Raw genomic sequence first — 26,918 nt, 5'->3', positions numbered from 1 at the left:
ACCTCACCCCCATAAGTGTGTGTTTGTTTTGTATCCCCCCCCCCCCAGCCCCCGTTTCTGTCTATAAACAAGTCAAAGGGAAACATCTGGAGACAGGGGCTGGTTGGCTTTTGCCTTGGAGTCCCACAGCACGGTGCCTGAGGTATAGTAAGGCACTGAATAATTTTTGTTTGATTGTTAAGCACCTACTATGTGCACTGTGCTGGGGATACAAATGTGAAAGTGAACCAGCCCCTGCCTTCAAAGAGCTGATACTCTACTGGAGGGGGACTGGAGAGTAGATACAAAATAAATGCACAGTGATTTTCAGAGGATGCCAACAACTTTCAGGATTTAGCCAACTCTTCTTGAAGAAGGAGGCTGAGGACTCCAAGAGGTAGTGAGGAGGGATAGAATTCTTGACATGGAGGACAGCCTATGCAAGATCATGGAGGTGGGAAATGGAATGGTGTATACTGAGAGTGAATGAATGAAAAGCTTTATTAAGTTTATTAAGTGCTTTCTGTGGGGCTACAAATACAAACAAGCAGGTGTAATAAGCGGGAAGGTGAGCTGAACCAGATTGTAAAGGACTTTAAGTGTCAAATAGAGGTGTGTGTGTGTGTGTGTGTGTATGTTCCTAGAGAGAATAGGGAGCCAGTGAAGCTCCTTCAGATGGGCTTTGAAATGGTCAGATCTGTGATTTAAGAAGATCACTTTTGCAAGTGGGTGGAGAATGATTTGGAGAGAGAAGGACTGAAGACAGGGAGACCAATTAGGAGCACTTTGAAGTCATTCAGGCAAGAGGTGATGATGGTCTGGAATAGGGTGGTTGTGGCGTGAGTTAAAAGAAGGCCACAGATAGAGGAGATTTTGCAAGGGTGGAATCAACAAGACTTGACAACTGATTGAATGTGGGAGTATGAAGGAGAAGGGAGAGTGGAGGATGACTGGAAGGATGGGGATGTCCTTGAAAGTTGAGAAGAGGATTGGGTTTAGGGGAAAATAATGAATTCCATTTGAACATGATGAGTTAAGAGAGGTCTATCCTATGTCAGTGGAGCTGTTCAGCAATTGGAGGTATGGGACTGGAGTTCAAGAAAGTTGTTGGATGAATAGGTAGATAAGTGAGAGACTTGCATAGGAATGATAATTAAGTCTATAGGAGCTGAAAAGATTCCAGAGAGAGTGTAGAAAGATGCCCAAGACAAAGGCCTAGAGGTATACCCACCATTAGTTGTGGGGCATTGATGGTGATCTTGCAAAGGAGGCTGAGAAGGATTGGCCAGAGAAGGAGGAGGAAAACTATGACAGAAGCCATATTCTGGCAACCAGCCATGAAAGGCTGGGGAGGAGAGAGTATACATGGAAAGAAGGGCTGGTTAATAGTGTCAAATGCTTCTGAAAGGTCAATAAATGCTTGTTGACTAATTGATCACCATTCCACCCCTCCTCCTCCTCTTGACTACTCTTCTAATCTCCCCATTCCCACACGGATCTTGCATTCTCTAATTCTCTATACGATGACCTTCCACTTCTGATTCTCCTTTCCCAAATTCCCTAGCTCCCTTTTTCCTCCTTCTTCACCTATTTGATTTATTCCAATGACCCTCCCTCTCGTTCCTCTTCCAGTTTTCTTTTCCATTTCACTTCCTTGAACATGTCTGAGGGAGAGAAATGGGAACCCAAGTTTAGGGGTTTGAATGTCTGAGGCAGAGACAAATGTTTAAGTCTGACTGGGATGGATAGACATGGTCCCAGGTCTAATGGGACAGCCAGTGACCTTGGACAGGGCCTGTGCCTGCCCTCAGTGGCTGAAGCTGTTCAGGTTTCCAGCAGATGCTTTCTGGACTCCTTCCTAATTGTGTCTAATGAGAAAATGCATCTAAAATTAACTCAGGCCTGGGGCAGCTCCTTTCCCATCACTAGAAGAGATGCCAGAGAAAGAAACAGAGAGAGAGAGGGAGAGAGAAACAGAGACAGAGAGAGACACACACACACACACACAGAGAGAGAGAGAGAGAGAGAGAGAGAGAGAGAGAGAGAGAGAGAGAGAGAGAGAGAGAGAGAGAGAATCTGAGACAGAGCCATGAGGTGGGGGAGAAAAGATTAGGGACTAGTGTTCTTTCATTGCTTAGAGAGACACAGTCATAGAGTTATGGGAGAGGTAGAAGCCAACCTTAGAAGCTCTGGACACAGAGAAGGATAGCCATAAACTTGCAGCACTGGCAGGCACCTCAAAGAATATTTGAATAGTATGAATCCCCTCTCTGACATTCTTGACAAATAGTCATCTAGCCATTATTTAAACAATAGTAAACCCAGAACCTTCTGACACATTCCCTTTCCCTATTAAATTTCTTTAGCTGTCAGAGAATTTACTGATGTCCAGTCTAAATCATCCTCTTTCCCCCAGTGCTCCTGATTCTGTCCTCTGGGCACAATCAGTACAAGGCTAATCACTCTTCCATGGGATAGTCATTTGATAATTGCTATCAGGTTTTCTGTTCTCCAAACTGAAAAATCACCACTTTCTTTTTTGAATTCGTTTTTTTATTCTAAATTCTAATGCAAAAAATTAATATGTCCACAGACACAGAGGAACATAACATGAGAATTGTATGTGAAACCATTCCATTTCATACTACTTGATTTTTTAAAAAGTATATAATAGATTCTAAATGCCACTTTCAAAGCTGTCTTGATTATCTGGGCTTCCTTCTCAACTTCTATTCTCTTTTTTGCATTAAAAAATATTTTACTGGTGTTCTTTTTTTCCCATCACCTTTTGCTATTGTTTTCCTTAAAGACTTCACTTAAAGACTGAGAGAAAGGGGAAAAAAATCCCTATTTACAAATAAGCATAGTCAAGTAAAGCAAATCCATAGCATCCATCTACCTTTCTGTCAGCAGATAATAAGCTTCATCAGAGGTCCTCTCTCATCACTTTCTTTAACCACTCCTAGTACAGCATGAGTTCAAAACTTGTCACTTCATCTCCATGGGTCTCAATTTCCTTAGCTGTAAAATGAGGGGATTAGATTCTTTGATCTGAAAGGTCTCTTCTGGCTCCAACTATATGATCCTATGGTCTTACATGGTCATCCTCCTCTGGTTGGTCTCCAGTTTGTCAACAGCCTTTATAAAATGTGGCCCCAGAACTGGACACAAAAATCATGGTGGGATTTAAGGAAGGCCAAGCTGAAGGGGGCTGTGAGGAAGTAATAATAAACAACAACTGAAATTGATGTAGCACCTAAAAGATTGTGAAATGCTTTGCTCTGGGACCACTTTCCCAACTACCACTCACATTTGCAGGCTACAACTTCAGGAGTCAGTCATTAGCCTTGCTCAGGGTTCTTGGAGTAACCTTGAGAGGCAAGACTTTTTAATATCATTCATAAACTCCTACTACTGTTTTTTCCACTGTTTGTCAGCCAGATTGGATGAACTTTTAGAAGGGGTATTTATTAAACAGATATAGCAACCACAGTTGTTAGTGAAACATCCACCACCCAATCTCCCCCCAAACCAGGAAATGCCTTCGTTTTGGACACACAAAGTCTCTGGTGAGAGTGGGCCCAAAATTAGAACATATGCGTGGTCAAAGAGTAAATTCACAGCTCCTGGTTACTGGAAGTCTTTTTCTCCCTTTCTGCCATCTTCATGAAATTCCCCTTGAGTATAGTTCTCTGCTGGGCTCTGGAGGGCTGCATCCATGTAGAGTCCCAATAACTGCCTTTGCTCTGTGGGGCTTGTATGTTAGAGATGCTTCTCAGCTCCCAACGTGAACGCCATTCACTGTTGCTCTGGGGTGGGGGTAGAGTAGGGAGATCTCTTAGGAGTTCTTTGCTGCCAGATTTGACTACCATTTGCCTGACTGCCTCTGAAGTAGCTTGCTGTTTTTAGACATAGCCCCCATGAGGCATGACTGATTCTCTGCAGCCAATCTCAAGATGTTTCCTTTAAGTCCCAACTAAAATCCCATCTTTTATTGAAAGTCTTCCCCAATCCCTCTAAATTCTAGATATTGTTCAGTCATTTCAGCCCTGTTTGACCCTTTGTGACCCCATTTGGGATTTTCTTGGCAGAGATACTGGAGTGGTTTGCTATTTCCTTCTCCAGCTCATTTGATAAATGAAGAAACTGAGGCAAACAGGGTGAAGTGACTGATCCAGGGTCACATGGTCAGTAAATGTCTGAGGCTGGATTTGAACTCAGGTATTCCTAACTTCAGGCTCAGCATTCCATTCACTGGACCACCTAGCTGCCCTCTAAATTCTAGTGCCTTCCCTCCATTACTTAATTCCTATTTATCCTGTATATACCTTACTTTGTATCTATTTGTGTGCATCTTGTCTTCCCTGTAAGCTCATTGAGGGTAGGGACCGTCTTTTTCCTCTTATTGTAGCCCCAGTTTAGCATAGTACCTGGCAAAGAGTAGGTAAGTACTTAATAAATATGGATAGATTGATTGGCTTCACGAGATTTCATCCATGGATCCAAAGCCCCTCACTCCACTTTGTCAGATTTCTACTGCACAGAATGAGATGCCCCCTCCCTGGGTATGCCATGGGGTCTTGTCTCCAACTCCTTCCCTGCTTTCTTTTGTATGCTGTCTCCCCCTTTAGATTTCAAGCTCCTTGAGGGCAGGGACCACCTTCCTTTGCATTAATTGTATCAACAATGCCTGGCACAGAATAGGCACTTAATATATGTTTATGATTTATTAGATTGGATTGGGGACCTGGTCACACCTGGCTTACATTTTTTATTGATTGATTCAGTGACTCTGAGACTTCTGGGATAAGTCAGGGGACTCCACCTTTATACAAATATTGTCTTAACAAGCAACAGAGTCTAGTGACTCCTAAATCTAACCTGATGGGCCTTGCAGCTAGACTCAGTGATTCCTTACCAAGATCGATGAGGTCTAGCAACATCTATGGTAAGGTCTAATAACTCATCCCTAAATCTAACCTTAGTAGCTAAGAAGACAGAACTTTGAGCTATTAAGTGCATGCCTAGGGCCCCCCAGCTCTAACCTAACCTAAAAATGAGAACTGTGAACCCTGCTCCAGACTCTGGGGCCTTTGTTTTCCTGACTCCCCTGAACCTCCAAGGTCTTCAGGACATCTGTAGCCTGTATGGGACTCCAGCAAAGAACAAGGTTCTCATTTCTTGTAAGTGGAATGGGAGAAGGAGAGGAAATAGAAAGGGGAGGGGGCATTGCATTCTGGGTCTTCCTCTCTTTGGCCCATAACGTCATTTCCCCAGGGCCCAAGCCACAGGTTCCTCCTTTTTTTTTCCTCCTTTTTTTTTCTCCTGGAAAGTGCCAGCCAGATAAGCTCACAAACATCACAGAATTGACTCTGGTCTTCTGAGCGGGTCAAGGATTAGAACTGTGAGACTGAAGAACTCCCTCTAAGCCCATTTCCTATCCCTCCTCAGACAGAGAAGATACTGATCCCCCTTCCTAGCCTCAGCCCCCATCACCATCACCCCGTGGTCACACAGACAGGCTCCATAGAAGTCCACCACAGAACCCCTGCATCTAGGACCATCTTGGAAGTCTCTTTTGTCTTTTTCCTCTTTCTCTGTCCATATTTCGTGTCTGTCTCTTCCTCTACGTGTCCTTTCCATGCTGCTGCTGCTGGGGTGGGAAGCAGTTGGAATACGATCGGTAAATTGAGAATATCACTGTTAGGCCTTTTGGCTCAAGACCCACACAGCTCCATCAGGAGCTACCTGAGGGCCTGTGGGCTAGGGATCTGATGCCTGGGGCCTTGACAGGGAGGGAACTTTGGGGGGACCCGATACCCTGGTCCTTGATGGGGTGGGACCTTGTGGGGACCTGATGTCTGGGTATCCCTGTGTCATAACTCTCCCTTCCCCCTTCTCTCCGCCTCCTACTTCCTCTCTTCTGAGACGCTCTGCCACACCCTGCCTGGCCTTTCAGACCCCAGTCTCCAGGTTCTCTTGGCCCAGCCATGGGGAAAAGCAGAGCTTCTACCTTCAGCCTGGCTCTAGTTCTGGCCCTGCTTCTGACCCCAGGGGGTGAGTCAGGCTTGCTTTGGGTCTGGGATAGGAAAATCTCCATAATCTCTGGTCCCAAAGCCTAGGAAGAGTCATAATGGGGAGGGAATATCTGGTGGGAAGAATTAGAAGGGACTACCTGTATATCCTGGGGAGGTTAAAAGACCTTAAGATCCCAGACCTCCCAGATGTTAAAGCTCTTTAGTGTCTAGGCATTGGGGGCCCAGGAAGTTGGGACAGAGAGGGAGAGTTTGAGGGGACAGAGAAGAGAAAGCGTTGAAATATTTTCCTCATAAGGTTAGTGGTCCTGGGGAGGGGGAGTCAGGGAGAAGGTTGGCATGAGTCAGATTGAATAGCTCAAGTCTCCCCTGCTACTCTTTTGTCTTTTGCTGAAACTTGACCCCTCTGTGGCTGGGAATCCGGGGTTCCTGGGCTAGGGCAGTTCAACCCCGTCATTGAAAATTTACTTTTTCTGCCTTCCCCACCCCTATTAGGTTTCAACCCAGTCTGGGCCCAAAATGGTAGGAACTTGGACCCCCTGCCCTACTTGCTTCTCAGACCTTCCACTGAGAACTCCGACCCCTTCCCTGTGACTCCCTAAGATCTCTCCCCTGCTGACTGCCCCAGTCCTTCCCACCGACCCCCTGTTCCCATTGGCTCTCTAGCACACTTTCCAAAGATTTGCCTTTGACTCCTAGGACCCTTCACCAATCCCCTTCCAAAAAGTCTTCTCTTGATATCCCTTGAAAAATCCTCTAGCCCCCCCCAGTGACCTCCTCAGATTGTTTCCACTGACCCTCTCCTATCTCTTCACTGATGCCAGGACTCTTGTGTTTTCTTTAGAATCTACTTCCTGCACAAGTGTGGGCCCAGGGATCCTGGCTGGAATTGTGCTTGGAGATCTCGTTCTGACCATTCTCATAGCCCTGGCTGTTTATTATCTGGGTCGCCTTGTGCCTCCAGGTCGGAATGCCCCAGAGGGTGAGGGATTGTATAGGGGGACTGGTGACTAACCATTGTGACAGGGAGGGAGCAACTTGTAGATGGGACTGATAAGAAGCTGGCCAGACCAGGACAGGAAGGAGTGGGGAGACTCTGGCATTGGGACTGACCAGGGAAGTGAAAGCCTTGACTGGGGAGAGGCCAATGACTGGGGAAGTGAAGGAGGATGGGGAGGATTGGGGTGACTGCACTCAGTGTCCAGAGCCCCCAAGGCCTCATATGGTTTTTCCTTCATTCCTTCTCCACACACCCAGTTTCCAAGAAACAGAGAATGACAGAGACAGAGTCCCCCTATCAGGTAAGAGAAATCCCCTTATCCCCCAGTTCCTCTCTGAACCTCCCCTGGAACCTCATGTTTATGTTCTGCTAAAACTCATCCTTTTGAGCCAGAAACCAAAGGTCCATCCAGTCACAAATGGGCCATCTCCAGGCCTAGGGCAGATTTTAATTCAGGAAGAATTAGATGAAGGAAAGGTTTTGGCTAAGAGAAGCCATTTGGGAGCAGAGCAAAGTGGCTACTCAATCCCACACAGACGGAAGGGTGTTGGAGGCTAGGGGGCAGGAGGGGCAGTGTTAAGGCATTCTGGCTCACTGATGGGATCCCTGAGACTTCCCTTACCCAAGTCTGAGGAGAGCTGGCCCTCTGAGTCCATGCTGCCAAGCCCTGGATACCTTAGCCCCTGGGACACAGCTAAGAATCTTCATAACTGAGAAGAGGAATGGGGGCATTGTACTCGCTCCCTGAGGGTCTCCTGGATATGTCTCCCCAACAACTTCCCTTCACGTCGTCCTTTGACCAAGTCTGCCTGATCCCAATGCAGGAACTCCAGGGACATAGAACAGATGTCTACAGTGATCTTACTCCCCAACAAGGATTCTACAGATAAAACGTGACTCAACCCCAAAGATGACCAGCGTGGGAAGCTCATAGCCTCTGATCCAAGAACTTTAGACCCACTAACCACTTGCTGCTCCCTTCTCTGACCCTAGGAACCCTTTTTTCCCCTCCCATCATTTTTCTCACAATAAACATGGAGCAGAGACCTCATTTGTGCTGAACTTTTGGGTTCTAGGAGGTAAGGGGTGGAGGATGGGGTGGGGAAAGGCTAGAATGTGAAGGTGCCAGGGTCCCAAGGGACTGGGTTGTGGGGACTCCTGGTTCCTGAAAGTGATCAGAGACCAGGAATGTCTACCTCTTTGGGTTTGGGAACCATGGCAGATCCTTGATCCCAGAGGTTTGGAAATTGGGTACACCAGATCCTTGCTTATGAGATTATGGAAACCACAAGATCCTAGATTATTAAATTATGAATATACCTGAGCCCCAGAAGAGTGACTTATGGGGACCTTTGGGTTCTGGGGATGTCTGGGTTCCAGACTGAAGTATAAATGATATCTGGATTTCTAGTGAAAGACTAAAATCAATGTCCTGGAAATAAGAATTAATTCCTTTATTTCCAGAGTGAAGGAGGACTGTACAATGTAGGTAGTAGAAGGGGTAAGTTATCTTTGGTTGGATGGGGATGCCAGGATCCTCTGAAGGGGATATGGTTGTCTGTCCATAAGACGGGTGGTGTCATGGGCTCAGCCTCTCCCAGGCATGTTTACGTAGACCCTGCTCTTCTCTGGGGAGAAAGGACAGCATCAGGAGGAACCCAGGAACCCATCTTCACCCTCCTCTCCACCAGGAGGCCCTTCCTGCCCACTCTCCCTCCTTTCACAGAGATGCAAGCCCTCCATCCTTCCTCAGTTTCTTACCTGGTTTCCGGGAGGCCCGCCGGGGCCGGGCACAGGCAAACACAGCACCCACAATTAACAGAGTCATCAGCGCATCTGCTGCTATGAGCCCAGCGAGGAGGGGCAGAGGCAAGGGCAGGGTCAGGAGCCCACAGTTAGGGTCCTGGACTGGGGGGTCAGCTAAGGCAGAGGTACAGTTAGGGACAGAGATGAGGGGAATTGGAGACAAATGAAGATACCAGAAAGCTGGGAGGGCACCCCCACCCCTACCCCAGAGGTGGAGAGATTGGGAGAGGGGGAGCCCTGGGGCCACCTAGGTCCTTCCTTCTCACCTGGAGGCGTCTGGGCTGTAGTCACTGTGAGGAAGGAAGGAAGGAGAGAGCATCAGGGGGGCAGGTCAGGGACTCAGAAACCCAGACACAGACACAGAGAAGAAGGAGAATCTTAGATCCTAAGTTGAAAGGGACCTCAGAGGTCAGCTAGTCCAACCTCTTCATTTGACTCACAAAAAGACTGAGACTTAAGGAGCTTAAAAGACTTGGCCAAGGTCACACAGTGTCACCTGGAATTTGTGCCCAGCTCTTCCTGACTTTAAGTTGTTGTTCAGTCATATCTGACTCTTCCTGACCCCATGGACCACAGCACACCAGGCCCTTCTATCCTCCGCTCTCTCTCAAAGTCTGCCCAAGCTTTTGTTCATTGTTTCCGTGATGTTATCTATCCATCCCATCCTCAGCGGTCCCCTTCTCCTTTGCCTTTAATCTTTCCTAAAATCAGAGTCTTTTCCAATGAGTCTCGTCTTCTCATGGGGGCAACGTATTTCAGCTTCAACTTCAGTATTTGACCTTCCAGAACAGTACTGTAGCTACCACCTCAAACCCTAGACTTTTACAAAGGGGGAATCTAGAGTGCTGGGACTCTAACTCCAGCTATCCTTCCACTGCCCCTTGAATTCCAAAATATGAGAATTAGAGGGACATCAGCAGTCACCGGGCTGCAAATCTCAGAGAAGAGAGAGAAGGGACCCAGAGGGAGAGGGATGGAGAGAGAGAAGGAGAGAAAAGGGGGAAGAGGGATAGAGGAGGGTGAGGGAGGGGGTGAGAGGGAAGAAGAGAAACTAAGAGACACAGAGAGGACTTGACAGTTGCATTCAGTCACTATTAAGTGCCTATACTGTATGCAGGGGATACATGTACTGGGGATACAAAAGTACTGACTTACAGCCTGCTCTCAGAGAGCTTACAGGGTTGGAAGTGAGCGATGATACAACAGAGAATGACATAAAGACCCAGGGAAGGCCAAATTGAAAGTGCTGAGAGGTTCACGGGCAGCCAGGTAACTCAGTGGTTAGAATGATCAATTTGGAGTCAGGAAAGAGACCTGGGTTCAAATCCGACCTCAGACACTTACTAGCTGTATGACTCTAGGCAAGTCATTTCTGTCTCAGCTTCCTTATCCATAGAGTAGAGATAATAACAGCCCTTACTTCCCAGGGCTGTTGTGAGGGTAATATTTGTGAAGTGCTTTGTAAGCCTTAAAGCACCATTAATATTAGCACTTCTCACCACCTAGCCGAGCTAGTAGGAATCTCTGAATCCAAACTCCTCATTTCCCCAATGAGGAAATTTATGTCCAAAGAAGTTAAGTGATTTATTTCAGCTCTGCAGCACCTAAGTGGCTGAGGCAGGATTTTAACCACCACTCTATGGACTTTATCCCTTGAGGGGATGATCATGTTGGGGAGAGGCAGAGAGAAAGTTGTTTAAGCTGAGATTTAAAGAACTGGTAAGAATTACAAGGGATGGAAAGTGGTGAAATTCAGTGAAGGTGCCAGGACCAAGGGAGTTGCCTGAGTAGCGTGTGGGAGGCTTGAAACCAGACTGTGGGAGACCTTGAATGCCAGCTTCAAACATGAGTCTTTAGGGAACCCGTGAAGACATGAGCAGAAGATCTATTCATCAGACAGGTTACTCAGGCAGTAGCATATGGAACTGATTGGAGAAAGGGAAGGTGGGAGAAGGAAAGACCATGCAGAGCTTGCTGAGATAGTTCAGGGGAAATGAGGAAGGGAGAGATGAGGAGGTGGAAAATAAGCATCACAGGATCATAAATTTAAGACCAAAGGGGCCTCAGAAGTCAACCCTCTCATTTTAAAAATGAAGAAGCAGGTTCAGCAAGGGGATTTGCCTTGCCCACTGTCACACAATACATGGGACATGTGAACTCCTCTAAATCCAAAGCCAGTGATCTTTCCAGTGTCCCCTCACCCCCACCCCATTGTCCAAGACTGGGTAATTGATTAAATAAGATGTGGACAAGAGGGGAAAAAAATCAAAGGATTCAAACATGGTGGGGCAGGGTAAATATGATGCTGCCACAGACAAAATGAAGTCAGAAGGCATGGGCTTGGGCAGGCTGATTGGGCAGGTGGGCAAAAGACCCATAAACTTGGTATTTTAAACATCAATGGAGAGAAAGGGCAGGTAGCTGGTGCAGTGGATATAGCGCCAGGCATGGAGTCAGGAAGACCTGAGTTCAAATCTGGGACACTTACCAGTTGCGTGACCCTGGGCAAGTCACTTAACTCTGCCTCAGTTTCCTCATCTGTGAAACGAGCTGGAGAAGGAAATTGCATACCACTCTTGTATTTTTGCCAAGAAAATCCCAAATGGGGTCACGAAGAGTTGGACACAACTGAAGAATGACTAATACCCACAAAAATAGAGAGACGAGGGAAAGAGAGAAAGAAAAAGGAGGAGAGATATGGAAGTAGTGGTGAGAGAGAAGAGACCAGAGAGAGAGATTCAAAGGGGAGAAAAAGAGACAGAGTGAGAGATGTTGAGAAGAATGATTAGAAAAGAGACCCAGAGAAAGAAAGTCACAGAGAAATTACCCCCATCCCAGAGAGAAAGACACAAATGGACTGAAAACAAGGCCCTCAGTCCCAGCCCCAGCCCTAGCCCTCACTGCACTTTGGGAAGGGACCACTGACCTGTGAGCAAGACCAAGAGCAGATTGTGTACCTGGGGACTCATGCTCACAGAATGAGATCAGACTTAGGCTCTTGGGGCTCTGGGATCCCAGAAGAGGAGACAGGAGCAACGGGTGTGGCAGCTAAGAAAGAAGATGGCATAGGCCAGCCAGCTTCCTGCCCCCAGCAAAGTGGGGGCGGGAGGTCTAGGGGCAGGAAAAGGGCGGGGAAATAAAGGGGGACAAGAAACTCAGGAGGCCCCCTGGGCCACAGGAGGGCGCCTGGGAGCTATATTGGAGGGTTCAGAAGTCTGTGTCTGGCAAGGTGGCAGTAAGAACTGGGAGACAGGACCCAGGTGTACCAGAAAGAAAGGTACTGAGAAACAGGACATATGGTAGGGGCTGGGAAAGAGGACACACTCTGGATCCTACAAGGAAGGGATTGAGAGACAAGATGCCTAGGTCCCCGGAAAAGCTTCAAAGAAGGATGCCTAGGTCTCCTGAGGCAGGTTGCTTGTCCCCAGAGAGCTAGAGTTCAGGGTGCTTGGAGCCCCAGTGATAAATAACTTGATTTGTAAATAGTCATCACCCCCATGGAGTGGGAAAAGAGTGTTGTCAATGACCCTTTCCTAGAGTCATCAACTACTTCCAGGGAAACTGAGGCCAGGAGCAATGGTGGGGGCTGAGGCAGATTTAGAACTATCCAAACTAAGCCCAAAGGTAGATAAAATTGTGCATGCTCTTTGACCCAGCAATAACACTACTAGGTCTGTACCCAGAGAGATTTTTTAAAAAGGAAAAGGACCTATCCATATAAAAGTATTTCTAGCAGCTCTTCTTGTAGGGGCAAAGAATTGAAAAGTGAAGGGATGCCCATCAATGGGGGTATGGCTAAACAAATTGTGGCATATGATTGTGATGAAATACTACTGTGCTATAAGAAATGATGAAGGAGCGGTTCCAGAAAAATACGGCAAGACCTATAGTAACTGATGCAAAGTGAAGTGAGAAGACCCAGATCATCCTGGACTGTAACAGCAGTCTTGGAATGATGATCAACTGGGAAAGCCTTGGTTACTCTGATCAATACAATGATCCAAGACAATTCCAAAGGATTCATTATGAAAAAAATGCTATCCATCTCCAGAAAGAACTGCTGAACTCTGGGCGCAATTGAAATATATTTTTCTCACTTTGTTTTTCTTGCTTTTTGGGGGGCAATATGGCTAATATGGATATATGGTTTGCATGATTTCCCATGTATAATTGATCTCATTTGCCTGCCTTCTCAGTGATTGAGGGAAGTGTGGGAGGGAGGGAGAGAATTTGGAAGTTAACATTGAAAAAGAATATTAGAAATAAATAATGAAAATGAAGATGTTAATTGGGAGATATTTTTTAAAAATAAATAAAAATACAGTAGAACTATCCAAAAAGGGGAGTACTGGAAAAGTCGGCTGGGACCTTTGTCTCCCTACTCCCAGCCCCAGTCTGGCACACAGCAGACTCTACGTGCGTTCATTGAGAGGGGAAGTGCAATGGTGGGGCTGCAGAGAGCTAGCAAAGTCCCTGGACCCAGACGGCTTCCAGAAAAGGCCCGACGATCACTTGTCTGAATGTCAGTCACGTAGGGGATTCTAGCAAGGTCAGGGATAGGCGGCAGTGTGAATGCCTCCAAAACCCCTCGGTCTCTTTCGGCGATTCTGTAATCCCCCGGGCCACCCCCAGGGCGGGGCGAAGGCGGGACTGGGCCAGGATTTAAAGCGCCGGCGCGGGCCAGATAGAGAATCGGGGAACAGCTCCGGCTCCCCGGACAGAGGAGAGGCTGGCGCAGCGCCGAGGCAGGGGTGGCCCTGGGGCCCCGCCACCCGCTCCCCGGAATTCTAAAGGTAATCCCAGGGCCTGGATGCTTGGGTCTGGGAGAGGGCTGGTGAGTGTGGGGAAGGCGGGGAAGGGATGAGAACTAGATGTCTGGGTACCCGAGGAGGAGTGAAGAATGGGATATCAGAGGCCAGAGCATGTTCCCTTCGACGATCCGAGGAGTTGGGGCGGGGGGGCGGGGAGAGAGAAGGGAGCATTTTGTTCAGACATCTGAACTCCTGAATCTAGGACAGTCAGAAGAAGATTGAGCTGCGGGTTAAGGATTCCTGCGTCCCAACGAGCATAGCGGAGCCGAGAGAGGGACAACTATTTTTTCAGTGCTGCTGAAAGGGGCAGGGAGCTGGAATCCTGAGCTCTGGAGTTGTTTTAGAGCAGGAGGTGGGGAAGGTGGTGGCGTGACTCTTGAATCCTTGAGTGTTGGAGCTGTGGGTTTGGGACTCCTGGGTTCTGGAAAGTAAGGAATGATAAATTAGACTGTAGGAGAGTAAGATCAGAGTCGGATACATCTACATTCCTAGGACCCGACGGGTCAGAGCTGAGGGACCTGGAACTCCTGGGTCCTAAAGGGTCAGAGATGGAAGGTATGAGAACTCCCGGGTACTGGAGAGTCAGAGCTAGGGGCTAGAGAGGGGCTTTCCTGGATCTGGGACAGTCGGAGTTAACAGAGAGGCAGGAGGGACTCCTGGGTCTCAGAAGGTCAGAATTGGTGGTGGGGAGGCTCAGACTCCTAGGTTCTCCCCGTCTCGGGGCAGGGCGTGCCAAGGGACCCCTGGCCTTGGGAGTTCCCCCGCCCTGCTAGAGGGACCTGGGGTCAAACAGGGATTCCCCTTTACGCGGGGATTCCGTGGTCATTGCGCTTGGCTGCCCTCCCCGCCTCCCCCCGCTCCCTTTGGGCTGGACACCTGGGTCCCCGGGGAGGGCGGGTGGCAGATGGAAGATTCCCCTGCGCACGGGTGACGATACCGTGACGTCATCGCGTTCTTTCCGGACTCCTTTCCGAAACCTCCCGCCTCCACTTTAACCCTTTCTCAGCCTGACCCCAGGGAGTCGGAAAGGAGTGAGGATTGGGGCGCCTGTATCTTTCGGCAGTGAGGGAAAAGCTGAGGGGCCGGGGCTGGACGCCTGATTCATAGATTCTCAGAACTGGAAGGGCGTTTAGAGATCATCCAGTCCCACCCTTTGAATTTGAGAAGTCCAGACCTAAAAGCCCAGTCCTAGAATCCGGGACTCCTGGCCTCCTGCCCCAGGCTCTTTTCGGGTAGTCAGTCGCCTAGTGAGCGGGAACTGTTTCCTCTACGCCAAGTGTTGTGCCAGACATAAACCAGTAAATGCTTGTGGAATTGATCCGAACTAAAGTGGCAGCTTTTTCTGACAGACAGGAGGGGTTGAGAGGTTCGGAAGCCTCTTGGGTGTAGAAGCTACTCAGGGTCCAAGAGCTTCAGTCCCTGAGTTGGGGATGCAGGGTGGGGGTGCTCAGTCTGCCGGAAGAGGAGCCTTTAGGTGCACAGAAGCAGGAGATCATGGGTCCACGAGGAGGAGGCTGGAGGGGATTGATGCTCGGGTACCACAGAAATCAAGGGCTGGGGAATCCGAGCTTGGATCTCAGAGAAAGGACGACTAGAGGGGGCGGCGGGACGCGAACAGAAGACAGGGTCCACGGGGGCGGGAGCTGGGGCGGTATGTGGGCAGCACAGATGGCTGGATCGCCGGGGGAGAGACACTCTGGGGCTCTAGATAAGGATTCGGCCGCCTCCCTGGTTTCCAAGACGTGAGAAGAAGGAGATGGGGTCGGGAGGAAACTGAGGCGAGGGGGTGGGGAAGAGCTCCCACGTGGGAAACCCTACCTCTATTTTCCCATGAGAGAGCTAGCGAAGAAGAGGGAGAGGGGCCCCTCCACTACCCTGGACTCCAGATAACCCTCACGCTTGGGCTCTCCTCCTTCCCACCCACCCCCACGTCCACAGTGAGCCGGGGTGAGCGCAGCCACTGCCCCTCCCAGACCGTGAAGAAACTGCTGGAGGCTCAAAGGCGGCGGAGGCAATCTGGCACCAGCTACCAGCCTCAGGTAAGGTCTAAGGGCACCCAAACTACATCCCCCAGCAGGCGCAGCGGCCACCGCCTGGCAATGGGGCCTAATTTGGTTCCGCGACCTTCTGGGAGATGTAGTCCTTCATCCCTACCACGAATCCTGGGGTGGGTCGGATGGGGTGAAGGATGTCTCTAAATTGAAGCTGACCTTCACCTCTTCTCCCTCTAACCAGGGACAAGGCCCTGCGACCTCTTCCACTGAGACAGAACCAGGTGAGTCTGAAAACAAAAAATCGAGCCCCTTTTCTATTCCCACCCCCCCTTCCCCCCGAGAATCCCAACTCCCAGCCCAGGGCCCTCCGAGTCGCTCTTTGTCTTTGTGCCTGACCCCTGGTACCCTGCAGGTCTTGGCCCGTTCCCAGAGGCCCCAGAAGTTCAGGTGGCTGGCCTTGGGGCCCCGTCTGCTCCCCCAGCCCAGACCCCAGGGTGGGACCTGGAAGCCCATGCCTTGTACCCCGACTGCCACTACCACTGCGCAACTTCTACCGAAGCTTTCTTCACTCCTGGCCTCTTCACACCCACGGAGCCTGGAGGGCTGCCTTCCTTTCCTCCCCTCCTGGAGGTGAGGCCCCCAGAGCAGGGGGATGGAGGGAGAGGGATGGGGGAGGAAGCCCGAGAGGGTTTCCGAGGCTCAGATGCAGACTTGTCCCCTCCTCTCTCATTCCCCCTCCCCATTTTAACTCCACCCACCAATGACAAAATTAAAATACTCAGAAAAGAAAGGAGGAAATGGTGATTCACTTTGTGGAATGGATGATTCATTTTAAGGAAAGATCACTCTTTTTATAGAAGGGCCCCATCTTCCATCCATGCAATCCCCCCCACCCATTTCCTCTTTAGACCTAGGTGTCCTAGTCCCCTCCCCCATTTGTCTCTGGGTTACAAAGACACAGACCTTTCAGTTCCAAAGCTAGCTTTATTCCATTCTCCCCCTCTCCTCATCTGCAGGGCCCTGTGGATGCCCCTGGACTCTATGTAGAGCCGAGCCCTCCTCCAGCTGGCCCCTGGGGGGTCCCAGGGCCCCCTCAGCTTCTGGCTCCACAGGGGGCTTCACTGGATGCAGCTCGGGCTGAGGTTCATGCTCTGGGGCTGCAGCGGCTGCTGACTCAGGATGAAGAGGGGGACACGTGAGTTTGATCTGGGGGGCTGGGAGAATTTGGAGAAGGCCAAGACTGAGGTATGACCCTCTCTTCTTCTAACTCTAGGCTTCTTCACCTGTTTGCTGCCCAAGGCCTACGCTGGTCATCCTATGCCGCGGCAGAGGTCCTGCAGGGCTGTGGACAGCTGGACATTCGGGAACACCAAGGAAAGGTGAGGGGCTGGAGAGGTAAGGGCACATCTCAGTGGCTTGGTACACTCCAGTCTCACATCCTAACACCCTTTTTCCTGCAGACACCACTCTTGGTAGCTGCCGCAGCCAACCAACCACTGATTGTCCAGGACCTGTTAACCCTGGGAGCTGACCCCAATGCCACTGACCACCGTGGCCGAACCATCCTCCACCTGGCTGCCACTTATGGCCTCCCTGGGGTCCTCACTGTAAGAATGGCTCCTGGGCACCTGGGGTCCTGGAGATTGAACTTCTGGTTCTCAGGGGGTGATATGCTGGCATCCCAGGGGACAAAAGCTGTGACAGGGATACCTGGGATTCTGAGTGGGTGGGAGACAGAGTCTCTGAGGGACCTAGAGACCTCTGGGGGGACTGGAGGCCCAACTCCCAGGAAGCCTGGAGGGAACATTGACTATAACTGACCTCCACCCTTCTCCCCAGGCTGTGTTTAACTCAGGCATTCAGGTGGACATGGAGACCAGGGACTTTGAGGGTGAGTCATATTTGGATGGGACTATTGGGAAAAACAAAGTGAGGAGCCTTTCAAGGCCTTTCAGGACTTATGGTCCCCATGGATCCCCATCCCCAGGCCTCACGCCTCTGCATGCTGCTGTTCTCTCCCTCAATGAAGCCACGCAGCAGCCAGCTTGCAGCCCCAGAACAATGAGCGTCCCAGCACGGGACAGACTTGCCTGTGTTCAGATGCTGTTACAGATGGGTGCTGACCATACCAGCCAGGTGGGCAGGGTCCCTGAGGAGGTGGGGGAAGGGCTGGACACATCAGTCCCTGAGAATACAAGGAGATACAAAAGCCTGGGTTCCCAAGGTTAGAGAACAGGGTGGCCTGGCTCCCTGCCTTGGCCCTCACTTGCCCCTTTCTCTAGGAATTCAAGAGCAGTAAAACTGTTCTGCACCTGGCTGTCCAGGGTGCCAATCTCTCCCTCGTCCAGATGTTGCTGGACCTGCCAAATGGGGATCTAAAGGCCTTTGTGAACATGAAGGTAGGATGTGGGGCCGAGACCTTGGGAGAAGGGGTGAGAGGTGAGAGGTGCAGATCACAGAACTCCTGGCGGTGTAGGTGTAGGATGAGGGTTCAGCGAGCTTGGGGAGGGGTTTTCAATAGGAGGAAACCCTGTCCTAGAGCACAGTGGGTCCTTAGAACATCTCACAAGAGGCCTATCAGCAGCGGGAGAGACTGAGGTGCAGGGAAAAGTTGGTGGTGTCCAGTAAGGTCGGCACTCAGACCTTCCCACTTGTCTCCCTCCAATCCTTTGTCCCTACCAGGCCCATGGGAACACGGCCTTGCACATGGCAGCTGCCCTGCCCCCAGGATTTCCCCAGGAGCCCATCATTCGGGGGCTTCTGGCAGCAGGGGCAGATCCCGCCCTTCGAAATCTGGAGAATGAGCAGCCTGCCCACCTGCTGGGACCTGGACCAGCCTCTGAAGTAGTAAGGGCAGCCCCTTGCCTCTCTTCTGTTTACTTCCTCCACTCTGAACTTGACCTCTGATGGCTGCTGCCCTTCCAACCCTGACCTAAACCTCTGACCCCAAGACAAATGTTTGCCTCTACCTGCCCTTTCACTCTGACCTTGACCTAGACCTCTGATCTCAGACCCAGAATGTTGATGTCTTGCTCGCTGACCCACCCCGATCTGTGACTTGTTTTCCCAGCTTCGGCAGCTGTTGAAGAGAAGCCGGGCCCTCCCTCTGGCCTCGTCCTCATAGGACTCCAGACCCAATACCTGGACTAATTCTTCAGTCCACATCTGTTCAACCCTCCTGTCCCTGAGGGACAACCAAGCGTATGCTGATATATGCAAATCTATGATAATTTATTTGGATCCCTCTCCACCACTCTGCCCCCACGCCCCCATCCTGGGGAGTCTTACATTAAAACTCCTGTGGTATCCATTGACCCTGGGGGGAGGTGTTGCGGACAGAGAAACTGGGGGGAAAGGGGGAGCTTGTGATAATTTCTGTGAAATTGAAAGCCCCCCCAGACTTGTTTCTGTGAAACAGATTTAGCCCCAGACATTCCATCCAACCCTCCAACCCTTCAATTAAATTTGATTTGGACTCTGTCTGGTTTTCTCCTGTCCTTGAGGTGAGGAGTAATGCAAGGGAATCATCGCAGTAACCCGGATTTGGGTATCTGATTATGAGGAGGAGGGTGTGGGAGCAGGAGCTACACAGAGACCCTCAGACACAGAATCCCTTTATGGTATAGGCAGGGAAATTGAGGCACAGAGTGGAGAAGAGCCTGATGTAACGACACTGAAATTCAGGGCTCCACAGGGATCCTTCCTTCCTGCCTCATAAGTTCAGCTTGCGTGCTCTTCACAAGATAGGCGTTCAAGTTTCTGGGCAGCTTCAGCCTCTAAGAACTTGACTCCCCAGTGGTCAGAAATGCCCGGGAGGATTCTCTGGGTCCCTCACTGTCCTTCCAGACAATGCTGGGCCCTTGCTACATGATTTCTCTTGGATTTCACATCCCCTTTCACTACCATCACTGTGAGATGCTCTGATACTCCTGGTGCCAAATTCCCCCCCTGGCCTTCCAGATTCAACTCAAATGTCTCCTCTTCTGGGAGGCAGCCTACACACAAGCCTGGGCCTGTGGGGGATGAGGGTGGGGTGCTCTCAGGCAGGTCCCCTTCCCTCCCTGGGCCTCATTATGAGCTTGTCCTTGTTTCCTGGGGCACATGGATCTCAGGCATGCTCTCTGTCCCCACGCTTGGCCAAGGGAACAAGCATTCATATAGCAATGACCATGTGCCAGGCCTTACTGTGCTAAGCACTTCATAAATACTGTCTCATTGGATAGTTCCAATCCATAATTCTCATCGCCCCCAACCCCACTCCACCCCCCACCCATATCTGTCTGGCCAAGAGAGACTGGGCTGTTGGACAGGGAAGGTTTATTGAGCCATTAGTTTCACTGGGTCACAAGGTAGGAGACAGAGTGGGAGCCCTGGGGTGGAGGAGGCAGATTTTCTGCACCCAATTAACTTAGAAAATAAATTAGGGGAGGAGATGGGATAATCACGGGCTTAGAGGACCTCTAAGGTCAGAGAGCAGGAGTTTCAGGGCCCCAGGGGTCAGAGGTTCAGGGTTTCAGGGTCCCCCAAAGACAGGAATTGGGGGTTTGGGGATCCTTCTGGGTCAGAGATTGGGGGTTTGGTCCCCCAGGATTAGGGTTTGGGAGCTCAGGGGTTGGGGTTAGGGTCTGGTCACTCAGGGTCGCTCCTCCAGGAAACGATAGGTCGGGTTCTCATATCCGTGTCTCTGCAGCTCTCGGAGCTGCTGCTCCTCCAGGCTCAGCATTGGGTCCACCTGGGGCCAGAGATGGAATCAGGAGTGTTGAAACTCCTGAACCCTGGACATCCCCGAGTAATCTGATGAACCCCTACTGATCCATGGACTCCCACCCTAGTAATCTCCCAGGATCCCTCAAGCCCCTGCTTCCCAATCTCAGGGTGGCTGGGCTCACCTCCACGACCCCATGGCTGATGGCCCCATAAGGCCGCCTCCTTCGGGCCACCAGCAGAGTCAGGACAACAACAGCAGCCACAGCCACTGCCACGACAAGGAGCCCTGCCACAGCACCACGGGCCACACCTGTCCCCGCACCCATTCCTGGCTCCTGGGGGAGAAAACAGGATCATAGCCTGACCCGAGACTGACTCAAAGCCAGTCCTATAGGCAGACACCATCCCAGACTCAATCCCCAATCTTCCACACCAGTACCTCTGCCCCAAGCCACACTCACCAGCTCATCTCTCTGGATCTCAGGAGAGTGGAACGGGAGACCTCGAGGGGTGGAAACATTCACCTGGGGGAAAGAGAAATTCAGGTCCAGCCTCTATCCTTTCAAAGTGGAAGCATCTGGCCTCTGGCCCCTAGCCCCTCCAGGGCACTGAGTCCAGCCTCCAGACCTCTCCTCCACCCACTCTGAGAACCCCAGACTGCACCCCCTGGGAGACCCTTGGCCAGGTCAGGAATTGGACTTATGCTCACCTTATGCTCCTGAAGTCGCTCGGCTCCATCTCCTTCTGTGGACCCTGCACCTAGGAAACCCTCACTTAGAGTCCAGCTGGGCCCAGATCCATCCCCTGAGTCCCTTCTCTCAGACCTCAATAATTCTTAAAGTCTTCATGAACTTCCCCCACCCCCACCCGGTGACTTTGAGGGCCTGTCTAGAGAAGACTTCATGGTTTTCCATTCACTCACCTTTAAAAGGCATTGTTGCACCCATGTCTGCTAGAGGGCGATGGGAAAATGAGGGATTAGGGTGGGGGGAGTGGAGAAAGACCAGAGATTAGGGAAAGAGGCAGGAATGTCCCTTTTGCCTACTGAGCCTATGGTGTAGCTCCAGGCTTGGCCTCCTCCTGCCCTCCCACCCCCATCAGTGAAGTTCAGTCACCTTCTTCTTCAACAGGTGGCAGGGGGCCACCCCCATCCTCGCTGCTGCCCCCTGGAGGAGGTGCCTCCAGCTCCCCAGGACCAAGGTGCTCAGCCCGGAGCAGCTCCTCTGCAGGGGAGAATTGGGAAGAGAACCTGAAACTGTTATGCCGAGAATAGGGGTAGGGAAGGATGTGGGTCAGGGTTTGGAGTTTGGGGATGGGCTAGAGGTGAAGTTTGAAAGTCAGGAGTAGGGGTACCCACGGATTTGGGGTTGAAGCTCTCGGGCCAGTTGTGAGTTCTGCTCAAGTAGCCCCAGGCTTTGATTCATGCGTTCCTCTATCACCTGGAGATGGGTCTGAACCTGGAGTTTACAAAGAAGGGGGTGTTAATGCGGAGGGATGTCACAGGAGAGGTTTCTTGCTCATGTTCCCACCACTGGAGAACTCTAGAGCAGTGATCAGCTGGGCACAGAAGCAAAGGGGGGAGAGGGGCTGATGAGCTTCCCCTGAGCAGGGCTCAGGGGTCAGGAAATAGGGGAAGGCTAGGGAGCGGGCCCTGGCCCTTCCTACCTGGAAGCGCATCTGCTCAGCTTTCTCAGGGTCTACTGCTGCCACATGTTGGTAGTGGCGTATGGTATGTCTTTGTTCCTTCTGCTCAGCCCTCAGGTACCGCTTCAGGGCCTGGAGCACTCGCTCTGCCTGCGGGGGAGACCCAGGTGTCCAGCCCTACAGCCCTGTACCCTCAGACTATCAGGTACATGACCCCCAGGTTCTTCCCCTTAAGGAGACAAGTCAGCAGAGGCCTTGAAGTCTTCAGTTGTAACCCCTCAGGAACCCTGGAGTCCCCTCAATTGGGGCTCATCCCCTCACCTGGGGCTCTTCCCCTCACCTGGGGCTCATCTCCTTGAAGAGCTGCAAGGAAGCCCTCCAAAGCTGCTCGCCGCTGATCATTGATGAGGGCGATGACACGGGCAGCATGGGTCTCCACCAGTCGCTGGCGCTCCCCAGACACCTGCTCCTCTAATGTCTGCAGGATTGACTGGAAATGCTATAGGGGAAGGGGGATCATTGAGGCTACTGGCTCATTCAGTAGGGTTGGTGAACTCATGGAGGGATGGACACTGATGGTCATTAGAACATCTTTCATTGAACCATGAAGAGTCAACAGAGTTGCTGAGGTTCATTTGGGGTTACACTGAGTGGGGATTTTAGTTTACCCCCTCCCAATCCAAGCAGGGTCCAGGTCAGAGGGTCCTCACCTCATTGAGAGCTTGCCTATCAGCCTTAGGTAGGTTCCTGGCTTGATTGTCAGCCTCGGCCCATTCCCGCATGACCTGGGATAGAGGTAGTCACATCAGTCCCCCAAGACTGTATCCCAAGATCCCTTGGTTATCTCCCCAAAGCTCTTCCCCTAGGGACTCATGGGGGGCTCTGGGCTGGGGGGAACAGTGTTATTTGGGAGTTTGAAGTTATCTTGAAATTTTACTGGGGGGTCTAGAGAGTTATTGGGGATTCCAGGGCATAACTATGGGAGGAGTTCTCTAGTGTTAGTGAGAAGCTCTAGGGTATTATTACAGAAGATCTAGGGACCAGGGTTATGAGATGATTCATGACCCCTACTCTATTAATCTCATCATATTATAGGGAATACTGAGGTTACTGGGGTTCAAAGCATTATGGAGTCAGGCTCCCCTCATTGATCTGCCCCATTAAGGAAAGTACCCTAGGATTACTGGAGCAATATTCTGGGTGTCTCAACGTTATTGAGAGAGGTCCGAGAATTACTAAGGACGTCTGAGAGTTATTCGGGAGAGTGGCCTGGGCAGATGGGTATTCCCTTGGTTGGAGGGTCTGTGCGGGTTCCAGGGGCCGATAGCGAGTCCTGGTCCCCACCTCATTTATCTGCCGCATCCGTCTTTCCTCCAGATCCATTTTAGCCCTTAGGAAGCCTGCATGCTCACCACCCTCACCCGGCATTCCAAAGTATACATCTACTCCATCGGTAGGCCGGGCTGTTGGGTTCCCTGTGGGGTCCAGGATATGGGATGTAAGAGTCTGAGAACAACTGCACCATGATGCCCTCTCTTACCACTGCTAATGCTATCCTGGGCCACCAAGGAATATGTAGTCTCCCTCTGGGAGCCTGGAGCCCAGAACATAGAGCTTTTGTGGGTGGTGCAGCTGGGAGAAGGAGACCTCTCCTTCCTCTCGAGGGCTACTTTGTGCCAGCCTTGGTAAAGGAGCCTGGCTCAGACTCTGGGCATCTGGACTCCCAGGTTCTGGGGGTGAGTCTCACCTTTGTTGGTCCTGGAAGGTGGTTGGGTGCTGGGGTGCTGGAGTCTTCTGGCCTCACCCTCCTCTTTTTCCTCATCCTCCCCTGGGGGCTCCACAAAATAGTCATCCACTGTTTGGGGAAATGACTCGTCTTCCTCTTCCTCCTCTCCCCCTGGGGACTGGGGCTGGGTGGGAGCATCACTGCAAAGAGGACAAAACCCTCACATCTGGCTGCGTGACCTACAAGCATCTAAGTATCCAGAACCTCATTCCCAACTTTCAGGGGTACATTCAGGCTCCCAGTCTCCCAACCCTCTGGGGGGAACAGTGTCATTTGGGAGTTTGAAGTTATCTTGAAATTTTATTGGGGTGTCTACAGGGTTATTGGGTATTCCAGGGCATAACTAGGGGAGGAGTCTCTAGTGTTAGTGAGAATCTCTAGGATATTAGGGTTATTACAGAAGATCTAGGGGACCAGGGTTATGAGATGATTCCAACTTTAACACACATGGCAGACTAGACCTCACCTTCATGGAGACCCAGGACCTCACCTATGGGGCATCTGGGGAGGTATGGAGGTGCCTGTAGTAGGGCAGCAGACATATTCCACACCTCGAAATCTATCAGTTCCACATGGGAGGAGCATCCCTGAGCCATGAAGAATGAGGCCCTCAGAGCGGCAAGCCTGAGAAGGAAGTGATAGAGGCCCTTGGGTAGTGGGGAAGACAGGGAATGTGGGGTGGGTGGAAAGGGAGAACAGATAGATTACTGAGTGAACTGGAATGAGGGGGATGGGAGGTTGGACACTCAAGTCTGAAGGGGTTGGAGAGATGGAAAAGTAGACATGGGATCCTGATGGAGATGGGAGGGGGGTAGAAGCATGAATACTGGAGTCTCTGAAAATTCTTTAGAGTCAACATGTCTGAATCTAGACCTCACCTCTTGGGCCTGGTGGTGCCTGTAGGCTGAGCCTTCACACTCATCCATCCTCTCCTGATGCAGGAACTTGCATCCCTCAGGAACCAACAGGGCCTCACTCACAAACTCACCTGCTGTAGGGGTATGGAAGAAGAAAAATGAGCCTTCCCGATTTCCCCTCTCCCCTCCAAATAATCCCCATCCTGTCCAGACCCCCACCTCAGGGATCCAGGTGTTTTGCCCCAAACCTACTCCCTAGATATCTGGGCCCCCGCATTCTGGGTCACACCTGGAGCCAGTATCCCTTTCACTCACGCAGGCAGTGATAAGGAATCACCACGTGGTGGGGACATCTGGTTCCGCGGGCACTCCCACACCAATGCTCCATAGGAATGGGTCTCGAGGCCTCCTCCACGCGGCCGATCTGGAGGTCGGGGTACACCTGGGGGTGGGAGAATGGGATGGGGGCTCCATGGAGGAGTCTCACGGTTCTCCTCACTCTCACTCAATTCCCCTTCCAGGTGCTTTTCCTGAATTCCCAGAGCTCGGCTCAGCTCCCACGTCCCCGCAGAGTATCCACCCCCAAAAGTCCCCTCCCACCGATGCCCGGGCCATTCTCAACCCCTTTACTTCAGACCCCCGGTCGGCCCGGCCCCCTCAGGCCCCGCCCACCTGTCTGCAATAGGCCAACACGTGCTGCGGGTCTCGCAGGCAGCGGCGTGAGCCCTGAGGGTCAGGTTCCCAGCGGCCTGTGCGCAGGTCTCTGTGTAGGGTCAGTCGGCCGCAGTGCCCAGCCACCTGAGGGACCCCCGCGATCTGAAAAGAGAGCGAAGAACCGAGCGTCTGGGACGGGGACTCCAGCCCACGGCCCCGCCCCAGTCGGGGACCCAGGAGTCCCGACCCCGACATCAGAGATACCAGGCATCCGGACCCCAGACCACGCCCCCCTCGAGGACTCAGGCATGCGGACCCCACCTCTAGTCCCCTCTCAGGGATCCAGGCCCCAGCCCCCGCTGCGGTGCAGATGGTGTTGCCAAGGCAACTGCACCGGAGGGGATGGGGGGGTCGCCATGGAGACTGGGTCCCAGGTGAATCGCCTGGCATCACCAGCTGGTTACCGCGGAGACAGACCCTCCTTCCCACTACCGCACCCCCATCCTCTCTGGCCCGTGGAGGTGAGGACGGCGTAGACATGGGTCTTTCTCCGGTCTTGTTCTCTCCCTCACGCTGTGACCCCGGTGTTTGGGTCCCCTGGGCCACGATTTAAGGACCCAGGAGTCTAGGCCTCCAGCCCCTACCCCACTCAAGGGCCTAAACCTCCTGATCCTAAAACCATTGCCCCCATCAGGCATTCATGCGTTTTTAATCCTCCCCAATCCTCTCCTCTTAAAGACCAGGGTCCCGCTGTCTGAGGGCCGCAGGTGTCAGGGTCCCAACCCGCCCATCCCCTCCCAGACCAAGGAGTCCAGGCCCTCCCCCCCCCTCCATTTTAGCCGTAGGTTCTGGGAACTGCACAGCCAGAATCGGGGTGGGGTGGGATGTGGAGGGCTAGGGGTTCTGGGCATCTGGGTCCCCCACCTCACCCTGCGGCCGGGGGCGTGAGTCTCACCTCCCCAGGGCTAGGCGTCCCCCTGGATGAGCTCCCGGGCGCTGGAAGCAGCAGCAGCAGCAGCAGCAGCAGCAGAGAACCGAGGCGGCTCCCGAGCCCACGGGCCGCGGGGTTCGCTGACCCCATGTCCGGGCCGGGGCTGGGGCCCGAGCCCCCTTCTCTGTCTCCCCTGCCCGGCCCTGCAGCGACCTCTGGGCCCGCGATCTCCTTCTTGGGCTCAGCCGAACTCGCCCTACCCTTCCCCCAGTCCTTGGTTGGTCGCCCTCCTTTCACTCCGCCAGCCCCCTCCCCCGGGTTTCCCCGCCCTGGGCCCGCCGGTGACAGGAGCTCCCAGCACCGCCGCCGCCGCTTCCTGCTGCTGCCCACCCCCTCCAGCCCCGGGCTGCGCCGGCGCCGCCAACCCCGCCCCGGCCCCGCCTCCCCGGCTGGGACAATAGCGCGGGTGAGAGTGTTTGCCCTGCTGCGCTGCTCGCTCTGGGCTCTAAATCTCCTCCTAGATCTTTTGGGGACCTCGCCATGCCTGGGCGATCTAAACTGTAATGTTCCCAGCCCCTTGACCTTCAGGGGTGGTCACCCCCTCCAAGCCCTGGGCATCTCGCCTACACGTTCAGCCTCACGTCCTAGATACGAGGGAGTGTCGAAACCTCAACATTACGGCATCTCCACTCCCCACCCCACCTTGGGCTGCCT

General features: G+C 52.0%; 4 protein-coding genes across 11 annotated transcripts; 2 read left to right on the top strand and 2 right to left on the bottom strand.

Annotated features, from left to right (window-relative positions):
- The first annotated feature begins 5,881 nt into the window (after positions 1-5,881).
- On the top strand, positions 5,882-8,065 carry TYROBP (transmembrane immune signaling adaptor TYROBP). 4 transcript variants are annotated; one of them, XM_072616376.1, is made up of 5 exons: positions 5,904-6,036; positions 6,510-6,536; positions 6,859-6,978; positions 7,272-7,315; positions 7,839-8,065. In XM_072616376.1, the coding sequence occupies exons 1-5, from the start codon at positions 5,970-5,972 to the stop codon at positions 7,902-7,904; spliced, it is 324 nt and encodes a 107-aa protein (XP_072472477.1). In that variant the 5' UTR covers positions 5,904-5,969; the 3' UTR covers positions 7,905-8,065. The 4 variants fall into 4 exon arrangements, with proteins under 4 accessions (XP_072472479.1, XP_072472478.1, XP_072472477.1 ...); XM_072616374.1 differs by having other exon boundaries at positions 5,905-6,036; positions 6,859-6,996; XM_072616378.1 differs by lacking the exon at positions 6,510-6,536 and having other exon boundaries at positions 5,882-6,036.
- Positions 8,066-8,453: 388 nt separating this feature from the next.
- Positions 8,454-11,915, bottom strand: HCST (hematopoietic cell signal transducer). The gene is made up of 4 exons (XM_072616383.1): positions 11,747-11,915; positions 9,087-9,110; positions 8,776-8,934; positions 8,454-8,642 (listed from the first exon to the last, which is right to left on the bottom strand). Exons 1-4 carry the CDS (start codon positions 11,787-11,789, stop codon positions 8,602-8,604), a joined length of 267 nt encoding a protein of 88 aa, XP_072472484.1. The 5' UTR covers positions 11,790-11,915; the 3' UTR covers positions 8,454-8,601.
- Positions 11,916-15,125: 3,210 nt separating this feature from the next.
- NFKBID (NFKB inhibitor delta) lies at positions 15,126-19,105 on the top strand. The gene is made up of 12 exons (XM_072615542.1): positions 15,126-15,282; positions 15,345-15,670; positions 15,867-15,906; positions 16,038-16,255; positions 16,642-16,820; positions 16,899-17,004; positions 17,086-17,232; positions 17,465-17,516; positions 17,613-17,761; positions 17,908-18,024; positions 18,308-18,472; positions 18,696-19,105. The coding sequence occupies exons 1-12, from the start codon at positions 15,126-15,128 to the stop codon at positions 18,747-18,749; spliced, it is 1,710 nt and encodes a 569-aa protein (XP_072471643.1). The 3' UTR covers positions 18,750-19,105.
- An 820-nt stretch (positions 19,106-19,925) lies between these two features.
- APLP1 (amyloid beta precursor like protein 1) lies at positions 19,926-26,592 on the bottom strand. Of its 5 annotated transcripts, none has more exons than XM_072616288.1 (17): positions 26,229-26,592; positions 25,292-25,435; positions 24,935-25,061; positions 24,641-24,753; positions 24,253-24,386; positions 23,724-23,902; positions 23,321-23,451; positions 22,687-22,761; positions 22,317-22,475; positions 21,998-22,126; positions 21,690-21,789; positions 21,448-21,555; positions 21,255-21,284; positions 21,042-21,091; positions 20,794-20,856; positions 20,515-20,667; positions 19,926-20,357 (listed from the first exon to the last, which is right to left on the bottom strand). In XM_072616288.1, exons 1-17 carry the CDS (start codon positions 26,352-26,354, stop codon positions 20,259-20,261), a joined length of 1,920 nt encoding a protein of 639 aa, XP_072472389.1. In that variant the 5' UTR covers positions 26,355-26,592; the 3' UTR covers positions 19,926-20,258. The 5 variants fall into 5 exon arrangements, with proteins under 5 accessions (XP_072472389.1, XP_072472391.1, XP_072472390.1 ...); XM_072616290.1 differs by having other exon boundaries at positions 21,042-21,085; XM_072616289.1 differs by having other exon boundaries at positions 21,255-21,281.
- Positions 26,593-26,918: the final 326 nt, after the last annotated feature.

Source organism: Notamacropus eugenii, chromosome 5 (genome assembly GCF_028372415.1).
Source record: "Notamacropus eugenii isolate mMacEug1 chromosome 5, mMacEug1.pri_v2, whole genome shotgun sequence".
NCBI classification, from domain to species: domain Eukaryota; kingdom Metazoa; phylum Chordata; class Mammalia; order Diprotodontia; family Macropodidae; genus Notamacropus; species Notamacropus eugenii.
This window is presented reverse-complemented; position numbering and strand designations above follow the sequence as displayed.